The sequence below is a fragment of the Barbatula barbatula genome, assembly GCF_947034865.1.
Source record: "Barbatula barbatula genome assembly, chromosome: 10".
Lineage (NCBI taxonomy): Eukaryota > Metazoa > Chordata > Actinopteri > Cypriniformes > Nemacheilidae > Barbatula > Barbatula barbatula.
The window spans coordinates 9,663,626-9,682,727 of NC_136773.1; the positions used below are offsets into that span (position 1 = coordinate 9,663,626).

Below are 19,102 nucleotides of genomic sequence, written 5' to 3' on the forward strand. Positions count from 1 at the left end.
CAAACGGGGGGCCCGAGATGGATCCGGGGGAGCCACAGATTTTGTGGCATTTTATGAAATATAGAAATGTTTCATAGATTTTATGCAATCAAACACAAGAAAATAACCCGACCGACCAAAAGCATTGATGTTCCAGCATTGTATAACTATGAAAATTCTAAATTAAAGATAATATGTTTTTGTTTTGGGGGGGCCACAAAGTGATGCACTCCACACGAAGGGGCCCTACAACGAACAAAGTTTTGAGAACCACTCCTCCAGTGTACATGTAGTTTCACATCTTTTGCGCTATAGTGCATCCTAGTGGTAAGGACACGCCACACTACTCAAACTACAGGACAATGATGTTTCCCCAGACTTTAGGACGTTTCAAATCATGTTCTTTTATTGGAAGGAAGTTGTTTGTGATCCTTAGTTCACTACAAAACGATCAACTCTTCCATCACCAGAACAACACATGGCAAGTTCAAAAACAATGAGGCAAATCAGAATTAAAACTTTATACAGTATAAACCACCCAGTTTTAAAAAATAAAACTGTCTTAAAAAAACTACAAATTAACACGATCAGAGATGCATGGCGGGACGATCATCGTTCAGTTCATCACGAAGACTCCCTGCTGTGAAAACAAGTCAACACCGAGACGGATACATTCCTGTGTGTCGTCCGCTGGCCCCATCAGTCGAGGTGTGCAGGGTTCACAGTAAAGCCAGCGGTGGAAGAGTCGGGACTCCTTCACTCAGGTGTGACACATAGGGGTGCATGTTGAATTGTTCATTGTAGGCATGGGTGATGTCCGGATAGTAGAGCGTGTATGGGTGCCGGCTCATCGGATCCTCTTCTGCTGTCTTGCTCGATAGATGTCGTGGATGGGAGGTGCGACGGACCCTTTGTCTTCCTCCTCATCGGAATCTGCATTTGGCCTTTTCAAGGCTTTGCTCGCCACAGCGTGATTCTCCAAAGGTCCGTTTACTTCACTGCTCATTTCAAACTGTTTGCCAGTGATCATCTCTACAGCAGCTTCAACCGCTGGATGAGATACAGACAGAGGTAAAGAGAAAATGAGTTAAAGCATAACTGTGCAAAACAACTCATTATAAACACCCTTAAGATTTACGCATTGCAATGTCAATGTATTCATAAAATGGTTATTTGGTTTTAAATTCTCTGGTGTGTGATTTCGGAGGATTCTGGGATACATACTCTCTGGCAGCACACATCTTCTGAAAGACTCCATCAGCTCATCGACTTGCACAAAGGGACCCTTAAAAACACAAACACGTGAACCCTAAAATCGAATTTGACGATTTTTAAATAGTAAATATTCTTGAACTGACTGAAAAGCAGCCGGGAGGAGGGAGGAGCTTCATGAGAATGACAGCAGTGGGCGGGACCGGAAACACTCCTCCGGGGACGGGGTGAAGTCCAGGAGCTGCCGGAAACACATCACAAACGTTTTTTGTGCATTCGAGGTACAAACTTGATCAGTTTGTTGAATCGGACCCATGAACTTGATATTATTAGCATGAGCTGAACTGAAAAAAAAAGAGGCTCACGGGCGAGATGTCGTGGCTGGAAAGCGATCATCTGGCTGATGTCGGGTTTGGGGTACTCGGGTTTGCGGTCGACCTCATCTTTTTGTGCTGGGGTAGATGGAGTGACCACAGCTTCAGGGATCAACGATGCATATTTGGCACGAGACACGTCCTGCCAATAGATACATTGTTACTATAGGCTACTGATACATTCATAAATGAATACTGACTATTAAAACTCCAAAAACAGAGGTTGTGTGAGTATCATTTGTGATGTATGAATATTATAAACATATAATATAACTGCGGTCCTGAAAGCTTGTATCGTACCGTACCGTATAATGTTATATCCAATTTAATACATCGCATCATGATTCCTAGCTCACCTTGTATCCGAGAGCTTTGAGCTCGCAGGGAGAACAGGGATACAGATCCATGAACTTGTACCGGTCCACCAGCAAAGCCGTCTCCTTGCCCTCATATTCATCCTTAAAGGCCATGAAACGTCTTCGCTCCACCTTCAAAATACTGGCCAAGTCCCCGATGTTGCTCTCAAAGGCCAAGAAGCGTGCCCAAATTTCCCTGTTATTACCAGAAAAACACAAAAGAAATCAGAATGATATGTTGTCCAAACACTCATTTTCGACTGCACACATAAACAACTGCACAGGGATTAAGAATCACAATTCTTGAAAAGTAATAGCAAGGCACAGAAAAGTATAGTCAGTATCTCTTTAAAGGAGCATTTCACACAAAAATACAGATTCTCTCATAATGTACTCGCCCTCGAGATGTTCCAAATCTCTATAAATGTCTTTGATCAGATGAACAGAGAGAAAGATGTTTGGAAGAATGCTTATGACCAAACAGATCTCAACACTCATTGACTACCATCGTAGGAAAAATGACAATGGCAAAACAAAGAAATATATCAAACATTTTCTCTTCTATGGTAGTCAATGGTGGCAATGAATGGTTTGGTGTGTGTGTGTGTGTGTGTGTGTGTGTGTCTGTGTTTGTGTCTGTCTGTCTGTGTCTGTGTGTGATAGTGGAATTGACATCATTATAACATCAATATAATTCTGATATTTGTAATACGTTGGTCAGTCAATAACACAACTTTGTGTAGTTTTATATGATTTATTTGAATGAATTACAAGAGCCGTTTCATGTCTATCCTTGAATCAGATTGATAAAGGATATAGAAGTAATAAGTCATTTAATACTTTTTGGAGAGAGTCATTTGTACAGTAATCTTTTGACACTATTGAATATGTAATAAGTAAGTAGTAAGTCATGACTAGCTTTGAGTAAATTGCCCAACACTGATCAGAACAAAGAAATGTATACAGATCTTGAACAGCTCGATGGGCGAGTAAAGGCTGACCAAATCTTAATTTTTGGGTGAACTTTCCCTTAAAAATCTAACAAAAGTAAATACTAGAAAAGTATCCACAAATGTTGTTCCCTTCATTGGACCTGTTTCACTAACACCTGACAACCAGAAAGTGTGCAAACACCGTATATTCCTTTTGTACAGTATATCTTATTCAATTCTCATTCAAAATGTTTCGGATAAAAGCAGACTAACCCAGACTTCTCAGGGGAAAGACTTCCAGACGTAAGCACTCTCTCAAACAGGACTCTGGTGTTGTTGTCCTCTGTGTCGGAGGGAAGGACAAAAAGCTTGAAATCAGTCACTTTTTCGATCATAATTCCTGACGAAGCTTTTTTGTTAATAGCCTAGCGACAAGATAAACACGGGTGACCTAGCTGTCTGCTAGCTATCACCTTTATAAAGGATACGTTTGGTTTGTTTGGTCTGATAAGTACTCCTGTCAGATATCATCATATCTGTGTGTAAATAAACAGCCCGTCTGATAGTAAAAGAGCTTAAGGAGCCGTCAACGATACGTCCTTGTTTTAAACCGCTTTTCACCCAACTTAACCCGTTTAGTATATAGATGTGTTAAATGTGACATCCGCGCGGATGTGGTCGATATCCTCATTGACGGTAATGTGTGGATGAAGAGCGTTCGTACCGTTTAAGTGAGAGAGGTAATCGATGTAGGCTAAAATGTATTCAGGAATGTCGCCATATTTCTTCAGTCCAAGCTCAAATATCTTAAAGGCCACAGATTTGTCCTGTTGACAAGAGAACGTTTAGTCAGATACTGTTGTTGCTTGCTTGGTGTGTCTGTATGTGTTTGTTGAATTAATAAAGCATTAACAATTTAATTCATTTAGACAAGAACTCGAATACAAATGTTTTGTGCTGTAAAAATGTTACCTTGCTGCAGTAGTATTCCATTAAAGCAGCAGTGACGTACACATGATGCCGCGTCCGAAGGTCTTCTCTGGCTTTCTTAAAGATGGATCGGCCAGACTTGATGCCTTCAGCTCTTCTGGCAAACTTCATGTACTGAATGTACACCTGAACAATAGACAAACAGCAGGGGTTAGACTCCGACACAAACACTGAATCTACATAATCGCTTGTTTTTGTTCCATATGTTACATCTCACCAGGGTAGGGTCGATATCTTCTATCGCCAGGAGGCGGTTGTATATACTATGAACCTTTTCATGCTTCATACGACTCTGAAACACAAAACAATAATTTTAAGGATCAAATGTGGAGTAAAAACCAATTTTAGTAGACTTTTCTTGATTTTAAGATCTGGGGCACCATAGACTTCCACAGTTGGGAAAAAATTACTATGGTAGTTAATGGTGTCCCAAAACTTTTTAGTTTCCAACATTATTTAAAATCTCTTATTTTGTGTTCAACAGAACAAAGATTTTTAGAGTTTCGGAACAACTTCAGGGTGAGTAAATGATGGCCGAATGATCATTTTTTGGTTGAACCGTCCAGATGCAAAAAGATTTGATGTCTTATGAGAAAGCATGTTTGCGAGTTGGGTACGAAATGTTTTTATTCAACTTAAAAACTAGATTATTTGTCTGACCCTGATGGCAAACAGCTGTTTTAAGCATCAAGAAAACATGTTTTAAACTTAAAGGTTCTAGTGTTTTAAACTTAAAGGTCTAGTGTTGCAATTTAGTGGCAACTAGTGGTGAGGTTGCAAATTGCAACCAATGGCTCACTCCACCACCCTCATTTAAAGCACTGTGGTGGCTGACACAGAACTAAAATGTCATCATGTTTTGCTTCTTTGCAGAAGGAGATAACGTATGTACAAAATGCCCACTGTAGCAAAGTTTGTCCAATTAGGCCCACTGTAGAAACAACATGGGGAATTCCATGTAAACGGACCTGAGGTTTATGTAGACAAAAATCTAAGGTAATCAGTGGCGGTTCTAGATTGAATTGCACCCCGGGCGAGACCTCCTTTGAGTGTGCAAAGTTTTTTTTAATGCTCGTGCCGGTGCCGCCCCTCATCTGACATGAAAAAATGCCGCCCCGGGCCTAAAAGCGCTACTGAAGGTAATAAAAACATAACACTTTATTATGTTAGGTCGTCATACATCTCTGAACAGATGTCAACAGATCCTCCAAAAATGTACACACTGGACCTTTAAGAAACTGTACAAAAGGACCAACACTTTTGCTTCTCAAGTAAGATGCATCTCATCTCAAGGATATTTACATAAGACGAACAAACTGAACACATTCTTTTGCAGTGTTGACCCTGTAAAACATGACAGTATCTGAATGAGGTCAGTTCGACAGGTCTCACCTCTTCATAGTCTGCAAAAGAGAAATAAAGCAGCATGTTCTTCTTAAGAAGAGTTCCTATAGCACGCTCGTAAATGTTTGCTGCCTCGTCACTGAACAGCTTGGCATTATTCATGTCCTGAAACAGACACACCAGAATATAATGTTAAAGGAAGAGAAAACATGCTGTATTTAAATTCTAAGACACGAGGTCAGAAAGAGTTGGGAACAAAAAGCGATGCACAAACGAACCCCTTTTTCTGCCAGAAGTTTACTGGACTGTTCCAGGTACTGGGCAGCCTCGTACCAGATGTCAGGATGATGTCCAAGTACCAAAAGGCACTGCTCATAGGCAAACATAACTGCGGAAACAACCAAATAACTTCAGTAAAAACATCACCAGACATTATCAGTATGTGTGTTCTCTGGGATTGAACCCATCCTGGTGTTGCCAAGCTAAATTCAACCAATGTCTAAATCCGACCATGGCAGATTTTACATTGTATTCTGCAATGAGAAACTTTAAGAGGGAGTAAAACAGCAATTGGTTGATTGTGGTTCTCATTGCTCTATAGGAAACTTCACCCAGAAATGAAAATTCTGTCATCGTTTACTCGCCCTCTTATCATTTCCAACCTCTTATGCTGCGTTCACACCAAACGCCAATGAAGCGTTAAGCACGAGTGATTTACATGTTAAGTCAATGCAAAGACGCGATAGACCTACTTGCGATGTGATTCGCAGCGTGAATGACGCGAATGACACGAATTGAGCGTTCGCATGACTCACACGAGTTGAAAATCTAAACTTTGGCAAAAATTTGTGCCGCGTTAACCAATCAGGAGCTTGCTTTAGTAGAAATCCTAAACAACAATGAAGGACTGTGCCCCGATGGATCCGATGGACCTACATCGTTCTTCAGCCTTCCATAGCACGTAATGCTCAGCTACCCTCTCAACAAAATCCATGTCAGCCATTTCGCAACGAGACTGGAGCCGCCTGCCAGAAGCCTCTCCCATGACGCGAATTCGACAAATGATGACAGAATATCATTTTTGGGTGAGGTATTGCTTTAAAAGAAACGTCCATGTCGTATACTGGTTGAGAGACCTCTTTTAGTGATGAGGGTCTGGTCTTCAGTGCGCAGCGGGTTGCTCTTTTCCCACTGGATGTACTTCTTCCACATCTCCACCTGCTGGGCCTCCTGTGGGGAGTTCTGAGGCGGCACTGAGGGGGCGTTCCGGTCCAGACCCTTCATCACGGTCTCGTACTCCTGCAGGAAAGACATCATCATTATGAGACATAAAAAGAACCAGGAGGAACGTAACAAAAAACGTTCCGTTTATAAATATAAAAACGTACCGAAAACAGAGTATATTAAGTGTCACAACCAGCAACCTCAACAAACGTCCAAGATGAACTTATTTCCAATGAGACATTAGCAGCTCAAATAAAATCAAACAACTGGGGTCCGGGATTCACAGGTGTATAGTTTTACTTATATAAAAACATTGTGACAGTGATGGTCTATTAAATGTCAATGAACTGCCACCCTTACAAAAATCACGGTGAGAGTTCAATTTAATATAAAAAAATATGTTTCCTTGTTAGTGTTTCCTAACAAAGCCTTGAGAAGCGGACGAGCAACTAAAAGAGGGTGTTAAACTTACCTTGGCGACTCTCCTGGCGTTCATGTAGTCTCTGCTCCGATCTTCAATCATCTTTTTGGCCAAGTGCACATTAATGCCCTTCAAAAGAAACGTAAACGTCCTTTTAAGCAAACATGTTCCAGCACAAATGAAGAAAACTAAATGGTTTCCAAAGAGATCAAAAACATGTATTTAACCCCATTGACTTCCATTGTACGGAAACAAAACCACTGACACATTTCTCAAAATATCTTCTTTTGTGTTCCACAAAAGAAAGACTGGCATACAGGTTTTAAACAACGTGAGGGTGAATAAACGTTGATAGAATTTGTATTTTTGAACTATCCCTTTAAAGAGGATGTTTATGAAACGGTCTCAGACTCACCTCTTCATATTTACTGTAATCCCTCCAGAGCTGTTCAATATTAATCATAGGATTGACACAGCCCCTCTGGTACACGCGTCTGACGGCCGTGATGCGCTGGTTCTCCGCGTATGACCCGACGGCCTCACTACAGAACATACAAAGATCATCTCAAACGCACTGTATCCTCTCATAAACTGTCTGAGAATCTACGCCGTATACTCACACGCCCTTGAGGAAATTGATGTAATCCACCCAAATCTAAAAGAGCAAACCAGCTGTGAGTATCAAACAGAGAATCCACAGCAGAAATTCAAGATCAATGGGCTGACAGAGTTCTCACCTGATAGGACATGATCTCCATTCCAATCTTATCCAAAGCAAAATCATAAGCCTGCGCCATCTTTTCCCTGACAAACAACAGCGCATGTAAGTCACATTCTGCGTGTCTGTTAAACAATCGGCTAATAATATGTTGTCGACCATACGATGAAGGATGTGACCTACTTATAGCTGGGCAGTTTCCCTTTGGTTTCACGGACATATGAGAGGTAGCACTTCCACAGGTCAATGTGAAGAACCTTCATTAAGCACCTCTGAAATAACTGAACGAGACATAGACATGCTATTAAAGTCATTGCTTTCATATCTGATTTATGCATATTCATATAGGAGATATAAGACACAACACTAAAACCATCACTAAATGATTTCTACAAAATTATTCTTAAAGCTACAATGCTTCAAATATATATATTACGTTTTTTACACATGGCATTTAAATCTAACACAGGCCCTCATAAAACTGCATTGAGATACCATGGTCATCTTACAGCACAGGAACTTAAAGAATACATTTATGCGGCCAGGTCTGTGGCATTAGATGTATTATAAAAAAAAGGGTCATTGCTAAAATGGATCACTTTTCTGATCATACCTCATCACGGGGCCAAAACAACATAAGACTTTGATCAAAGCTGACATTTTGATAGATGATGTGTGTTTTGCGGCAAACAGAATATTTGTAATGTTATATATAACCGAATCATCATCTTAGTTTTTTTGCGTTTTCACTATCTTAGACCGAAATTATTATTCAGGACTTATATTCAATTGTGTATTGCCAAAAGAAAGAATCACAATGCTCTTATACTCAGTGATATGCAACCGATTTTTATGTACATCAAATGAATATATTTTCATAATATTTATCAACATTTTAATACATGTTAAAGGTTTTTAAAGCCTGTTACCCATAGCTCTCTAAACACTTAACAGATGAATTCAAGATATGGTCTGTAAATAAACATATTTTCACTTCTCCCATAAGGCTGCGTTTTACATGTGGTGGTAAAAGCAGGTTCTTACCTTTTCAACCTTGTCATAATTTTTTGCCTTGATCTGCGGACACATTTGAAAACCAACATATTAAAGTGAACATATGTGCCATGACTTTGGATGGCTAAATTGAAATCTCTCTCATACACATGCACACAAAAAATCCCTTTCGAGGTCAACAATGTGACATTCACACAAACCTGTATAATAATTCCTCAGCTATAAAGAATAATGATTCCTACTGGCTGATATATCAACCTGTTTGATAAATGTGTCAATTTTACCAATATTTGCATGCCTGACTGTCTCATTGCCAAAAGTGGTCATCATGGCCAGAGTCTCAACCGAATAGACTTGTCAAGAGATCATGTTATACAAACTACGTTTTGTTCATTCAAATCTACATCAAAAAGCAATTCTTATACTGGCTATTATTTACACTGGGATGTACCTAAAATCCAAAGCCACACAGAAAATTATCAACCTATGTGCTGTCTTTATGTCTGTCTCTCAATACAGATACATTTGTTCATTAGATGCTAAGAACTAAAAAACACCTATCCAGGTTACCGTGTGTTATTAGTTTTGAGAGGGTGATATCTGGGAATAACGAACAGACAAATGCCGCGACTGGCCAATCAGAATCAAGCATTCCAACGAGCCGTGTAATAAGCGGGATAATGTACAGGCAGCCAAATGTTATCGCAGAAATAAACCACGACAGTGTGATCAGAACCCGGCGCGAAGCGTCTTGTATCACACTGAAGGGGCTTATTTTGCGATAACAGCCAGCTGCTTGTACATTATCCCGCTTATAACACGGCTACTTGCCATATGAGAAAAAAAACCTGGACGTGAAATGTGAATTTGAAGTTTTATCAGCTAATTTTTACCGATAGCAGACCTTCCACAAGTATAAGCCGCTTACTTTCGGTTTTAAGGTAAGAAACGACATTCAACTGTCACGAACAGGCAGATTGGATTAATCATTCGTAAATATAATGTCATACATGTTATTAAAAGATATATTTAATATGTAAAGAAAATATCAAAATGATTCGCTGCATCCTCATTACTCATTTATTTATTTAGTGCAACACAAGCATGTGTTGGTAAGACTTTACAATATGGTTGCATTTGTTAACAATTAGTTTAAGTGACAGTTCACCCAAAAACAACAATTCTGTCATCATTTACTGACCCTCAGGTTCTTCCGAAGGTGTATACTTTTTTTGTTCTGCTAAACACAATGGAATGAGATTTGGAAGAATCTCACCCCACCAGTAGGGAAAATACTATTGGAGTCAATGGGGGATGAAATCTGTTCGGACATTCTTCCGAATTGCGTATAGCAGAACAAAGAATGTCTGGATCTGATGGTGAGCAAATGATGAATTTTCATCTTTGGGTGAACTATCCCTTTAAAGCAATAATAAACAATACATTTACGGCATTTAATCTTAGTTCATTTGAGCATTTATGAAAACACTTTTAGAATCAAACATAATTGTTAACATTCTTTAATGCACAGAAAACTAACTAATAATTGTATTGACATCTTGTTTCCTGTTTACACGACCCAATCAATTGATGGAGTAATTGTAAAAACAAAAAGTATACTGCAAATAATCTATTTTTTTGTTTTTGTTTACATCTAATCTATACATTAATGCTGTGTTTTGGGAGAGACAAAGTACTTTTGCATTATTTACCAACAAATTCCTCAACTAAACCATTAGCTTGAAGGTGAAATATTACATTTTTATGAAAACAATTACTTAAATCGTTATCCAAATGTAATGAAAAAAAGAAATGTCTGAATATTAGTCCATAGGTGTAGCCATTTGCTGATTCGAGATAAACCTAAAAGCATTACAGTAATACAATAAATTGTTTTACCAGCGATGGGCCATAGAGAGCCATTCATTTTACTGGATGTGACCAACTGCTCGTGTCACAACTTTAGGGATCAATTTTGCAAATGCATGTATATAAAAACGTAAGAAAAGAGATTGAAAATAAATATTCGTACAAATAGTCAAATATTTGTCGATTTTAATGCATTTGGAAACATCAGCTTTGTAACTTGTGCTGCTGAAGATCTACCTGGCCCCCGTGGAGGTGTGTGTGCGAGAGAGTTGAGTTTAAAAGGACACAGATGTGTGATGACCTCTGTATAACAACATAAACACACTTCCTGTGTCCTCGTAAACTAAATAGCAAAAAAAAACATACTATCTGATGACATTTTAAAAAGAAAACAAATTGCCAAACGTTTTCTTGGGTTTTTTTTCCGCATTTCCCATTCATTTTCAATAGGGGTCATATTGACCCCAAATACCAGATGGATACCTTCAGAACAGCATAATCAATAAACAAATTCTTATTCCACTGAGATGTAGGGAACCATTTTTTGAACTAAGGAAAACTTGATTGGGGTCATATTGACCCCAAGGACAACATTAACAAGGATTATTACATGCTGCAAACAATACTGCTCATTGTTAGTTCATGTTTGCTAATGAATTTACTATCATGTTTGCGAATGCAACCTTATTGTAATGTGTTAGCAATGTATTTGCTGTGGTTAAGTTGTTGTCAAGTAGTGTGTAAATACATAAAACAGTCTGAGGGGAACTTTGAATAATGTGCATATTATTAGAACATCTTGAATCTAACCCTTTAAAATGGTGCAAAAAACGAACTTGATGCCAAACTGTCCTTAACTTTGTTATAACAAGGACGAAATTTCAAGCAACATTTCCTGCTCATAGAAACACATGCATAAACATTCACATAAATGAGACTTGCATATAAGAACAATGGAGAATTTTTGTAGGTCTAAGCAAAGCAAAATGATCAGATAATGCAAACTATTGAGTGACAGCAATATGTCTCTATCAGCAAGTCTGCGAATAACAGTGATTTGACCACATAAAAATTAAAGCCACTGGCTGCTTTTGGTAAAATTTCAATGTTCAATAAAGCTAATAAAATTCACATAAAAAAATGTATTTGAATAAACGCATTTGCCACCATAGTAATATAGCAGACTATCCTGCACATTGGTGTATTTAAATAAAATGCGTGGTCACAATTGTATATACAGAATTTAGTGCCGGAACTATAATTTAAAATTATATATTTTCAAGCGGTTTGGTGGGTTTTGGATTCATTTGAGACCATGCAAATTTTCAGCGTCCAAGTACTGCAACATAAGTGAGGTTGTATAACATTTAGGCCCGGTTTCACAAACAAAGATCAAGGCTAGTCTCAGCCTAAAATGAATGTGTGACCTGTCTGAACTGACCATAACTTTCCCAGATACATCTTAAAATATATCAGTGGCATTGTTTTCTTCTAAGGCATTTTTATACAAGCGACATAAATATCTTAACTAAGGCATAGTCCTGGTTTAAGCTTAACTGTGTCTGTGAAACCCGGATTCAAGAGTTGTGCTGTAAAGCCAGCACATGATAATCTACAGGAATAATAAAATGCTTGTGGATATGTACGTAATTCTGTAGTACAAGTCATATTTATGTTAGACAGTATCAGGAGGAAAAACTAATGAATCTGGTGGTCCAATGTGTATGCCAAACAGGCCATCATTTTGAGGCCATTATGTTAAAGCTCTTGGTGGGGTTTAGATTTACAGTCGATAAAGAAAATAATTTTTGTTGAATTAATTTTGTTATTAAAACATTAAACGCACGGCGAATTGAACTAATGGATTACACAAATTGCAATTTCTCTTAAGTTGTTTACGTGTCGCCGTTGGCAGTTGTCTCGACAGACCGATAAGCTACACCACCATCACCAGCATGCAAACACTGTGGGGGAATGATGATAAAGGACAATTTACACTAAGATCGGGGGAATGATGATAAAGGACAATTTACACTAAGATCGGGCTAAATTAATGTGAAGCACAGCAACAGAGCATGGCTCCGGACACATGCATCCACACACACACTGAAAACTCTGAAACTGAGACAAAACTGCAACGCACATTACAACCATAAGCCAGACTTGTTACACTTCAGCTTGATTTTATTACTGCAGGGAAAATAATTCAGTTAAGTCAAAAATATGTATGATAAGAATGCCCAAAAATGTTACAACTCATCCGATCCAACATATGTGAACACTATATTCAGAAGCAACGAGTCCCTGGTTGTTTTATAAAAAAGCAATTTTTTAATAATAATTATTTGTCTATTACATTTTCAAAGATCACCCTAATATTATATTAATCATATTTTACAAAGCCCAAAATATCTACAGTCGATTGGACGCATAATTCATGCTGATGCCCAAAAATGTATTTAAGAGAGAAGGGGATTGAGATTATCTTTGAAAGTCACTGATTCAGACGAGAACGATCATTTTACATTATTGATTTAAAAAAATCAAATTACAACCACATTACTAATGAGAAAGATACAAAAAAAGAAAGCATTAAAAGACCTTTTTAAAAAAACATTTAAAATAAGGGGATTTGCGTCCTATTGTTACAACTACAGCGTTCAGTTTACAAACTACATGAGATTTAATGTCTTTGAATAAAAATGTTGATTGAAAAGAGCTTGTAATTACATGCGTTTAATGCGGAAAGCTTAGTCTCTTCTGTTAGGCTAATAAATAAATGTATTTGTTGAAATACAAATTTAGCACAACATGTGTAACTACAAAAGTTTAAACTGCAGCGCTGGATTACCGTGTAGTATTGCTTCCAATGCCATGTGTAAGATACTTACCATTACAACAAGCCATACAAGGCCTCTTTGATCAGACAGAACCGAATGTGGCCAGTTGTCGTGTTTTGTGATGCGTACTTGTCATATAAATTATTTTTTGTCTGGAATTTCGATTACTAAAACTAGATAAAAGGTACTTTATGTAAACTACTGTGTCTGACAGACTACAACTCTGAATGTGAAATGAAGGACAAAAGACTAAAATGGACAAAATCTTGAATAATTACAAACCACAACAACCTCAAAGAAATGACACAGGAGGCAAGAAATTGACACACGTAATAAAGGCTAAAGCACTCCAATACTATTAAAATTGTTTTAATGCTGTTGCAGATAAAACATGCAACAAAATCACCTCAGAAACTGAAAGGTATAAGAAAAAAGAATAACTTCAGAACCCCTACGTGATACAAGCTAGAAGTGTTTCTCTGTCGTGCGTGTTGTTGTGTGAATATCACATTGTTGATCAAAATGGCGATAAGCATTGTCATGCACAGATATGAAAACTTGATCAAAGTAAAGTTTAACCTCGGCTTCAATGAATAGCTTCCAGAATCTGCCCGAACTGGGAAACTGGGCGACAAGTCGCTCATATGTCTTCCTTGCTTTGTCTATGGGTTGATTCTAAAAGAAGTAAAATGCATTTACATACATAATCATACAGGACCGCACGTCCCGGTTTACAATGAACAGAATCAGATCCGCTGTTAGAAACCTTCCCGTTACGACCCCCCCTCCCCACGAACCCCCACCAAACATGTTACCCCAGGTAGAAGAGAATGCAACCCTGCGTCACTAAACCTGTGCTTCTCGAATCAGTATGCTCCATGCGTCGAGGTCATATGGATTTTCTTCCAATTTCTTCTCTGCTTTCTTCACCTTCTCTGGGATGTACTCTGCCGCCTGCGGAGGAAAAGCGCCAAATGTTATTCGTAATATAACGTACCGCATGATACACACAAGCGGTTTACTTCTAAACGTGAAATATTTGCAGACTTGTTTTTTAGTCTAAATAGGGTTCATCTGAAATGTGCAGCGGTGAGCACATGACGTAAATATGCTAGTGCACTTGAGCTTTTAGTATAATAACCCGTACTAAAGACAATCGGGTAAACCCAAGGTGGCAACTAACCTGTAAACCGATAGATCGGCGACTAAAGTGTCTGCTGTCTAGGTAGGGCACTAACTAGGTGTTGAAACGGAGCCAGGGACCGATGCGTGCTTTGCTGTTTATCTTGATATACTAAAGATAAAGTTACTGTTTAATGCATTCTCTCATTTCTCAATAAATGAATACATCTGTGGATCACTGCGAACATTTGAGAAACTTAACCGATTGCATTGGGCTGTTCTGCAGTAACACACCGCCATCACCGAAGAAACGGTATTACAACGCCTGCCAAACGTTATCTGTTAAACTGCCTCAAAAAAATAACTTTAAAATACTTTAAATGATGAGTGTATAAGATGCATCAAATGAATGAGGAATAAAAACAAACATTAATACATAAATGCAGACATACAGACACTGACGCGTGATCTCACCAACTAACGTTAGGCCGCAAAGAAAAAACGATCAACACTCCGTTTAGATCTTTGTGTTACCTGGTCTGGTGCAGTTTCGGTGGACATGTTGAAACACGAATGGGGTCCAAATGAAGAACTGTCGACTACTGTAAAATCACAAATACACTGTGGTCGCAAACTGTTTAATAAAGCATTGTTTGTTTTTGAAGACTCTTTGTGCGGCCTCGCATCTCCCTCCGTTCATTAAAATGGCAGCGCTGTGAACACACACAGACGAACGCCACGCCCACCGGAAACGACTCGCTTTTAAACAAACGATTGCAAATGAACTTCAACACATAAAACTACAGAAAAAAAATCATTGTGCGCAGTTAAAGAAAATAAATACTATTTATACAACAAAATAGCTATTAACAAATACAACAACAATTATGGATTAATTTTAAACTTTAGATATCACGACTCATAAATACACACACACATAAAGCAATTTATTACATTTATAAAATATATTATTTATCACGTGCATATATGAAAAGTTATTTTCGCCAAACCCATACAGACTAGTTTACAGTGGCTTTATCGCATAAATAAAAAACATTAAGTCTGTTTACGTCTTTCCTCGTTTCTTTCTTTCAACGCTATTTTATAATGTTTTAGTAAAGTTAACGCTTCTTAATATTTTTTAAATGCGAAAAATCCCTTTTTAAAACGTTAAGGCATTTATTGCATACAGGCAGATCTCCGGACGCCGTCGCTAACATTTTCCCAGCATTCCTAGCGGGCGGCCTTTTCCTCCATTTTTGAGACCGTATCAGGTAAGCGTTTCAAACCTGTCTTACTAAATGTGAATATTTACACGCGTGTGACGCAAGTTTCTTTGAGATTTCTGCAAATAAGTATAGATGTGCTATTGATGTTAATGTTCCCTTGCGGCGTCTTGATATGTGGCGTCTGATGTTAGTGATTTTAAACGGATTGTGTGAGCGAGTTGCTCCGTAAGCTAACCTGCCAGTGGGACTCGTATATGCTCGTGACTGTAAAGTTCTGGTCACAATCGCTAGAAGTTTAAAGCTGCAGCGTTTATTAGGGAGAACAAGTGTACGAACATTTCATTGCAGCTTATTGTTAAGGTAGATAAACACGCAACACTGTAAAGCTGGTGTGAATGTACCAACTGTGTACATCATGTTTAAAATGGCTTGGTTTCAAACTAAAGGTTCATGTTGCTTTGTGTTTTTAGGTGTACTTGACCTGATCAAAGCATCATCATGCCTGGAAGGTAAGACGTGAAGGCTGTCAGTATATTATGTATTGATGTGTAGTAATGGCTGGGATACACTACAAGACTTGAAATCTGAACAGATTTGCTTTAAACTAGACATCATACACTTGCAGCCCTTTTTAAAGTTTAAGGAGACTGCAGACTGAAAATCTGAGCAAAAGTCTTGTAGTGTATTTGAGTTTTAAAGCAGATGATGCACGTGCCTAGATTACTTGTCACCTGACACATGGACGGTATGCTTGTATGCATGAAATGTTAATTTGATTTAACTGATCTAAAATGTGACTGTTAAACACTAGGCTGTGGAGTAAGGCCATCTTTGCTGGCTACAAGCGTGGTCTGAGGAACCAGCGTGAGCATACTGCTCTTCTTAAGTTGGAGGGAGTCTATACCCGGAATGAGATTGACTTCTACCTGGGCAAACGTTGCGCCTACGTCTACAAAGCAAAGAAGTGAGTGGTGTTATAGGAGGCTTTGCTGCTGGTAGGGTTGCAGGGATGGATGTGTCTTATATTAATATCTTTCTGGCGTTTCTTTACTCTCGTTTACTTTTGTCTTCATCAGCATGACATCGAAATTAACCTGAATTACTTCAAAGTGATAACTTGCTCTGTCTATAAAATATTTTTGTCAGCCGCATTAAATTCCTCTATTGTGGTCTAGTTTACTCAGAATGCCTCCCCACCGATGTAAAATAAATCTCAATGTGTGTCATGCTTACTTTAAAACAGTGACGGGTACAATCGTGAATCAAATATCTTGACGCTTTCATGCAGATATAAATTTCATGTACTTTTATACATCCATGTATGATATTGCTAATCTGAATTCTGTTTGTCTAAAGGATCACTGCAACTCCTGGTGGTAAACCCAACAAGACACGAGTCATCTGGGGTAAAGTCACACGGGCACATGGAAACAGTGGAATGGTTCGTGCCAAGTTCAAGACCAATCTTCCTGCAAAGGCCATTGGGCACAGGATTCGTGTGGTGAGTGTTTACATTTCATGGCTTTGGCGACACGCAACATGTCGATGAATTTTGGTTGACATGCACATCAGATTATTTTGGTGTAGCTATGCAGAGCCAATGTTGTAAGTCTAATACAGAGGTATAAATATTGAGAGATGTTAGAAATGTTTCTAACATAGAAGGTCATTAATAATATAGACTGTAGCCTGTGGCTTTGTCTACTGGTATGCCAGGATTATTTGAAGTTTGTCTAATGTGTTGTTAGTTTCAGAGGGGATGTTTTCCAGACAGGGATTGGATAAAAATAAACATTCCGTCATTATTTAATCACCTCAGAGTTGTTGCAAATCTGTATACATTTATTTGTTCTGATGAACACAGAGAAAGATATTTGGAAGAATGCTTGTAACCAAACAGTTCTTGGACCCCATTGACTACTATAGCAGGAAAATGTACTTAATTTTTTGTTCTAATAAAAACAAAAACAGGTATTTTGAAGAATGTAGGACAGCAAACAGTTCTGGGGCACTTTTGACTACAATTCTCGTCTGTCCCGCTAATGGAGGTGAATGGGACCCAGGAACTGTTTGGTTACAAGTAACAACCAGAGGGCGAGTAATTAATGACTGAATTTTCATTTTTGGGTGAACTATTCCTTTAAGATAGGACTAGGCCTCAGTTTTTATTAGGATGCTTAAGTAGTCTCTAAAAACACACCTTACAAGCTCATTACTTGGGTCTTGAGGCAAAACAATGGCATTGTTTACTAATTATATTAGACAATTTTATTGGCAAGTCATTTGTATTGTTCGCAGGGTTTCCAGCAGCTGCATTATGAGAGATTATTGTTAAAGCTGTAATCTTTTTTTAAGAAATTGTATTTCTTGTTTGTGAATGTTTTGACAGAGTTATACAGGAGGGAAATTTCAGTTGAAATTGTAGAAAAACACTAATGTTTATAGGTTCCTCAAGAAAGGCTTGGGCGATGGGGTTATAACCCATGAGTTTTCTTTGGGAATTCTTTCATTGACACAGTCTTTGTTCAAATTGACTTGCAAATTCCAAGAATAGGGAACTAGAGACACCTTGACTGTGTTCTTTGCCCGGCAGGCACACTGCAATACTTGAGGTTCCAATTGTCGAAACATTTTACTCTTGTAATGAACGTGTGATTATCTTTTGAAAATGTTTTGTTACAAAAACATGCCTTGTCTAGTTAAAATCTGTTTTATCAAGTGTTAACTGAATAACTTGTTGCATTTCTTTGTTTATCCAGTGTTAAATGAATAACTTGTTGCATTTCTTTGTTTTGCAGATGATGTACCCATCTCGTGTGTAACATACTTTTGTGTACAGTCAATAAAAATTGATCCCAAATTCTTGTTTTGTCATGTTTTACTCTGGTGTTGTTATTTGTGTTATACCTTTAATATCTAGTGTAAATTCAGCGTTGAGAATTTTTTTATATACAATCAAACATTTTAAACATCAGAGAGACACTGTTGTCACCAACTGGATTAACAGTGCTCATACTCCAGTAAGCCTATTTGTACCAAAAGATGATGTATTTTGGGGAACTAAACCTTTTCATCATTAACAACACTTCCTCTGTAGAACAGTTTAACAACTCTTGACCTTTGCTGTTACTTACTAGATCACTTTGCTTGAATCAGACTTCATTTACGGTACACACAATAATTTTGGTTTATATTCGAGGGAGATTAACTCAAGTTTGTTTAGATTTTGAGTAAAGCATTAGGTTAACTTGGAAAAAAACAGGTACATTTTAAAATCATGCTAATGGCTGTTTTAATCCCTCATGGTATTATAGTTTTAATGCAAGAGAACAGACACGCTTTTAGGAAGTAAAATGTATCGCCACTTGACGCAGAGCTAAATTGACCGTAAATGCGGGAAGGTGTGTAGCAAGAGCTGCTGAAGTGTAATATAGGTTCAGATATAAAGGCAACACATTGATGCAAATGATAAACGCTA

General features: G+C 38.1%; 2 protein-coding genes across 2 annotated transcripts; one reads left to right on the forward strand and one right to left on the reverse strand.

The window, feature by feature from the left end:
* Window positions 1-343: 343 nt before the first annotated feature.
* cstf3 (cleavage stimulation factor, 3' pre-RNA, subunit 3) lies at window positions 344-15,218 on the reverse strand. Its single transcript, XM_079465530.1, has 21 exons — window positions 14,930-15,218; window positions 14,126-14,227; window positions 13,853-13,948; window positions 8,595-8,627; window positions 7,734-7,831; window positions 7,570-7,636; window positions 7,453-7,487; window positions 7,248-7,374; window positions 6,884-6,961; window positions 6,324-6,486; window positions 5,466-5,575; window positions 5,236-5,352; window positions 4,061-4,135; window positions 3,826-3,969; window positions 3,578-3,680; window positions 3,127-3,196; window positions 1,922-2,117; window positions 1,557-1,707; window positions 1,338-1,432; window positions 1,204-1,264; window positions 344-1,029 (listed from the first exon to the last, which is right to left on the reverse strand). Exons 1-21 carry the CDS (start codon window positions 14,954-14,956, stop codon window positions 827-829), a joined length of 2,151 nt encoding a protein of 716 aa, XP_079321656.1. The 5' UTR covers window positions 14,957-15,218; the 3' UTR covers window positions 344-826.
* rpl35a (ribosomal protein L35a) lies at window positions 15,188-18,486 on the forward strand. Its single transcript, XM_079465531.1, has 5 exons — window positions 15,188-15,669; window positions 16,095-16,133; window positions 16,436-16,588; window positions 16,981-17,125; window positions 18,423-18,486. The coding sequence occupies exons 2-5, from the start codon at window positions 16,123-16,125 to the stop codon at window positions 18,444-18,446; spliced, it is 333 nt and encodes a 110-aa protein (XP_079321657.1). The 5' UTR covers window positions 15,188-15,669; window positions 16,095-16,122; the 3' UTR covers window positions 18,447-18,486.
* Window positions 18,487-19,102: the final 616 nt, after the last annotated feature.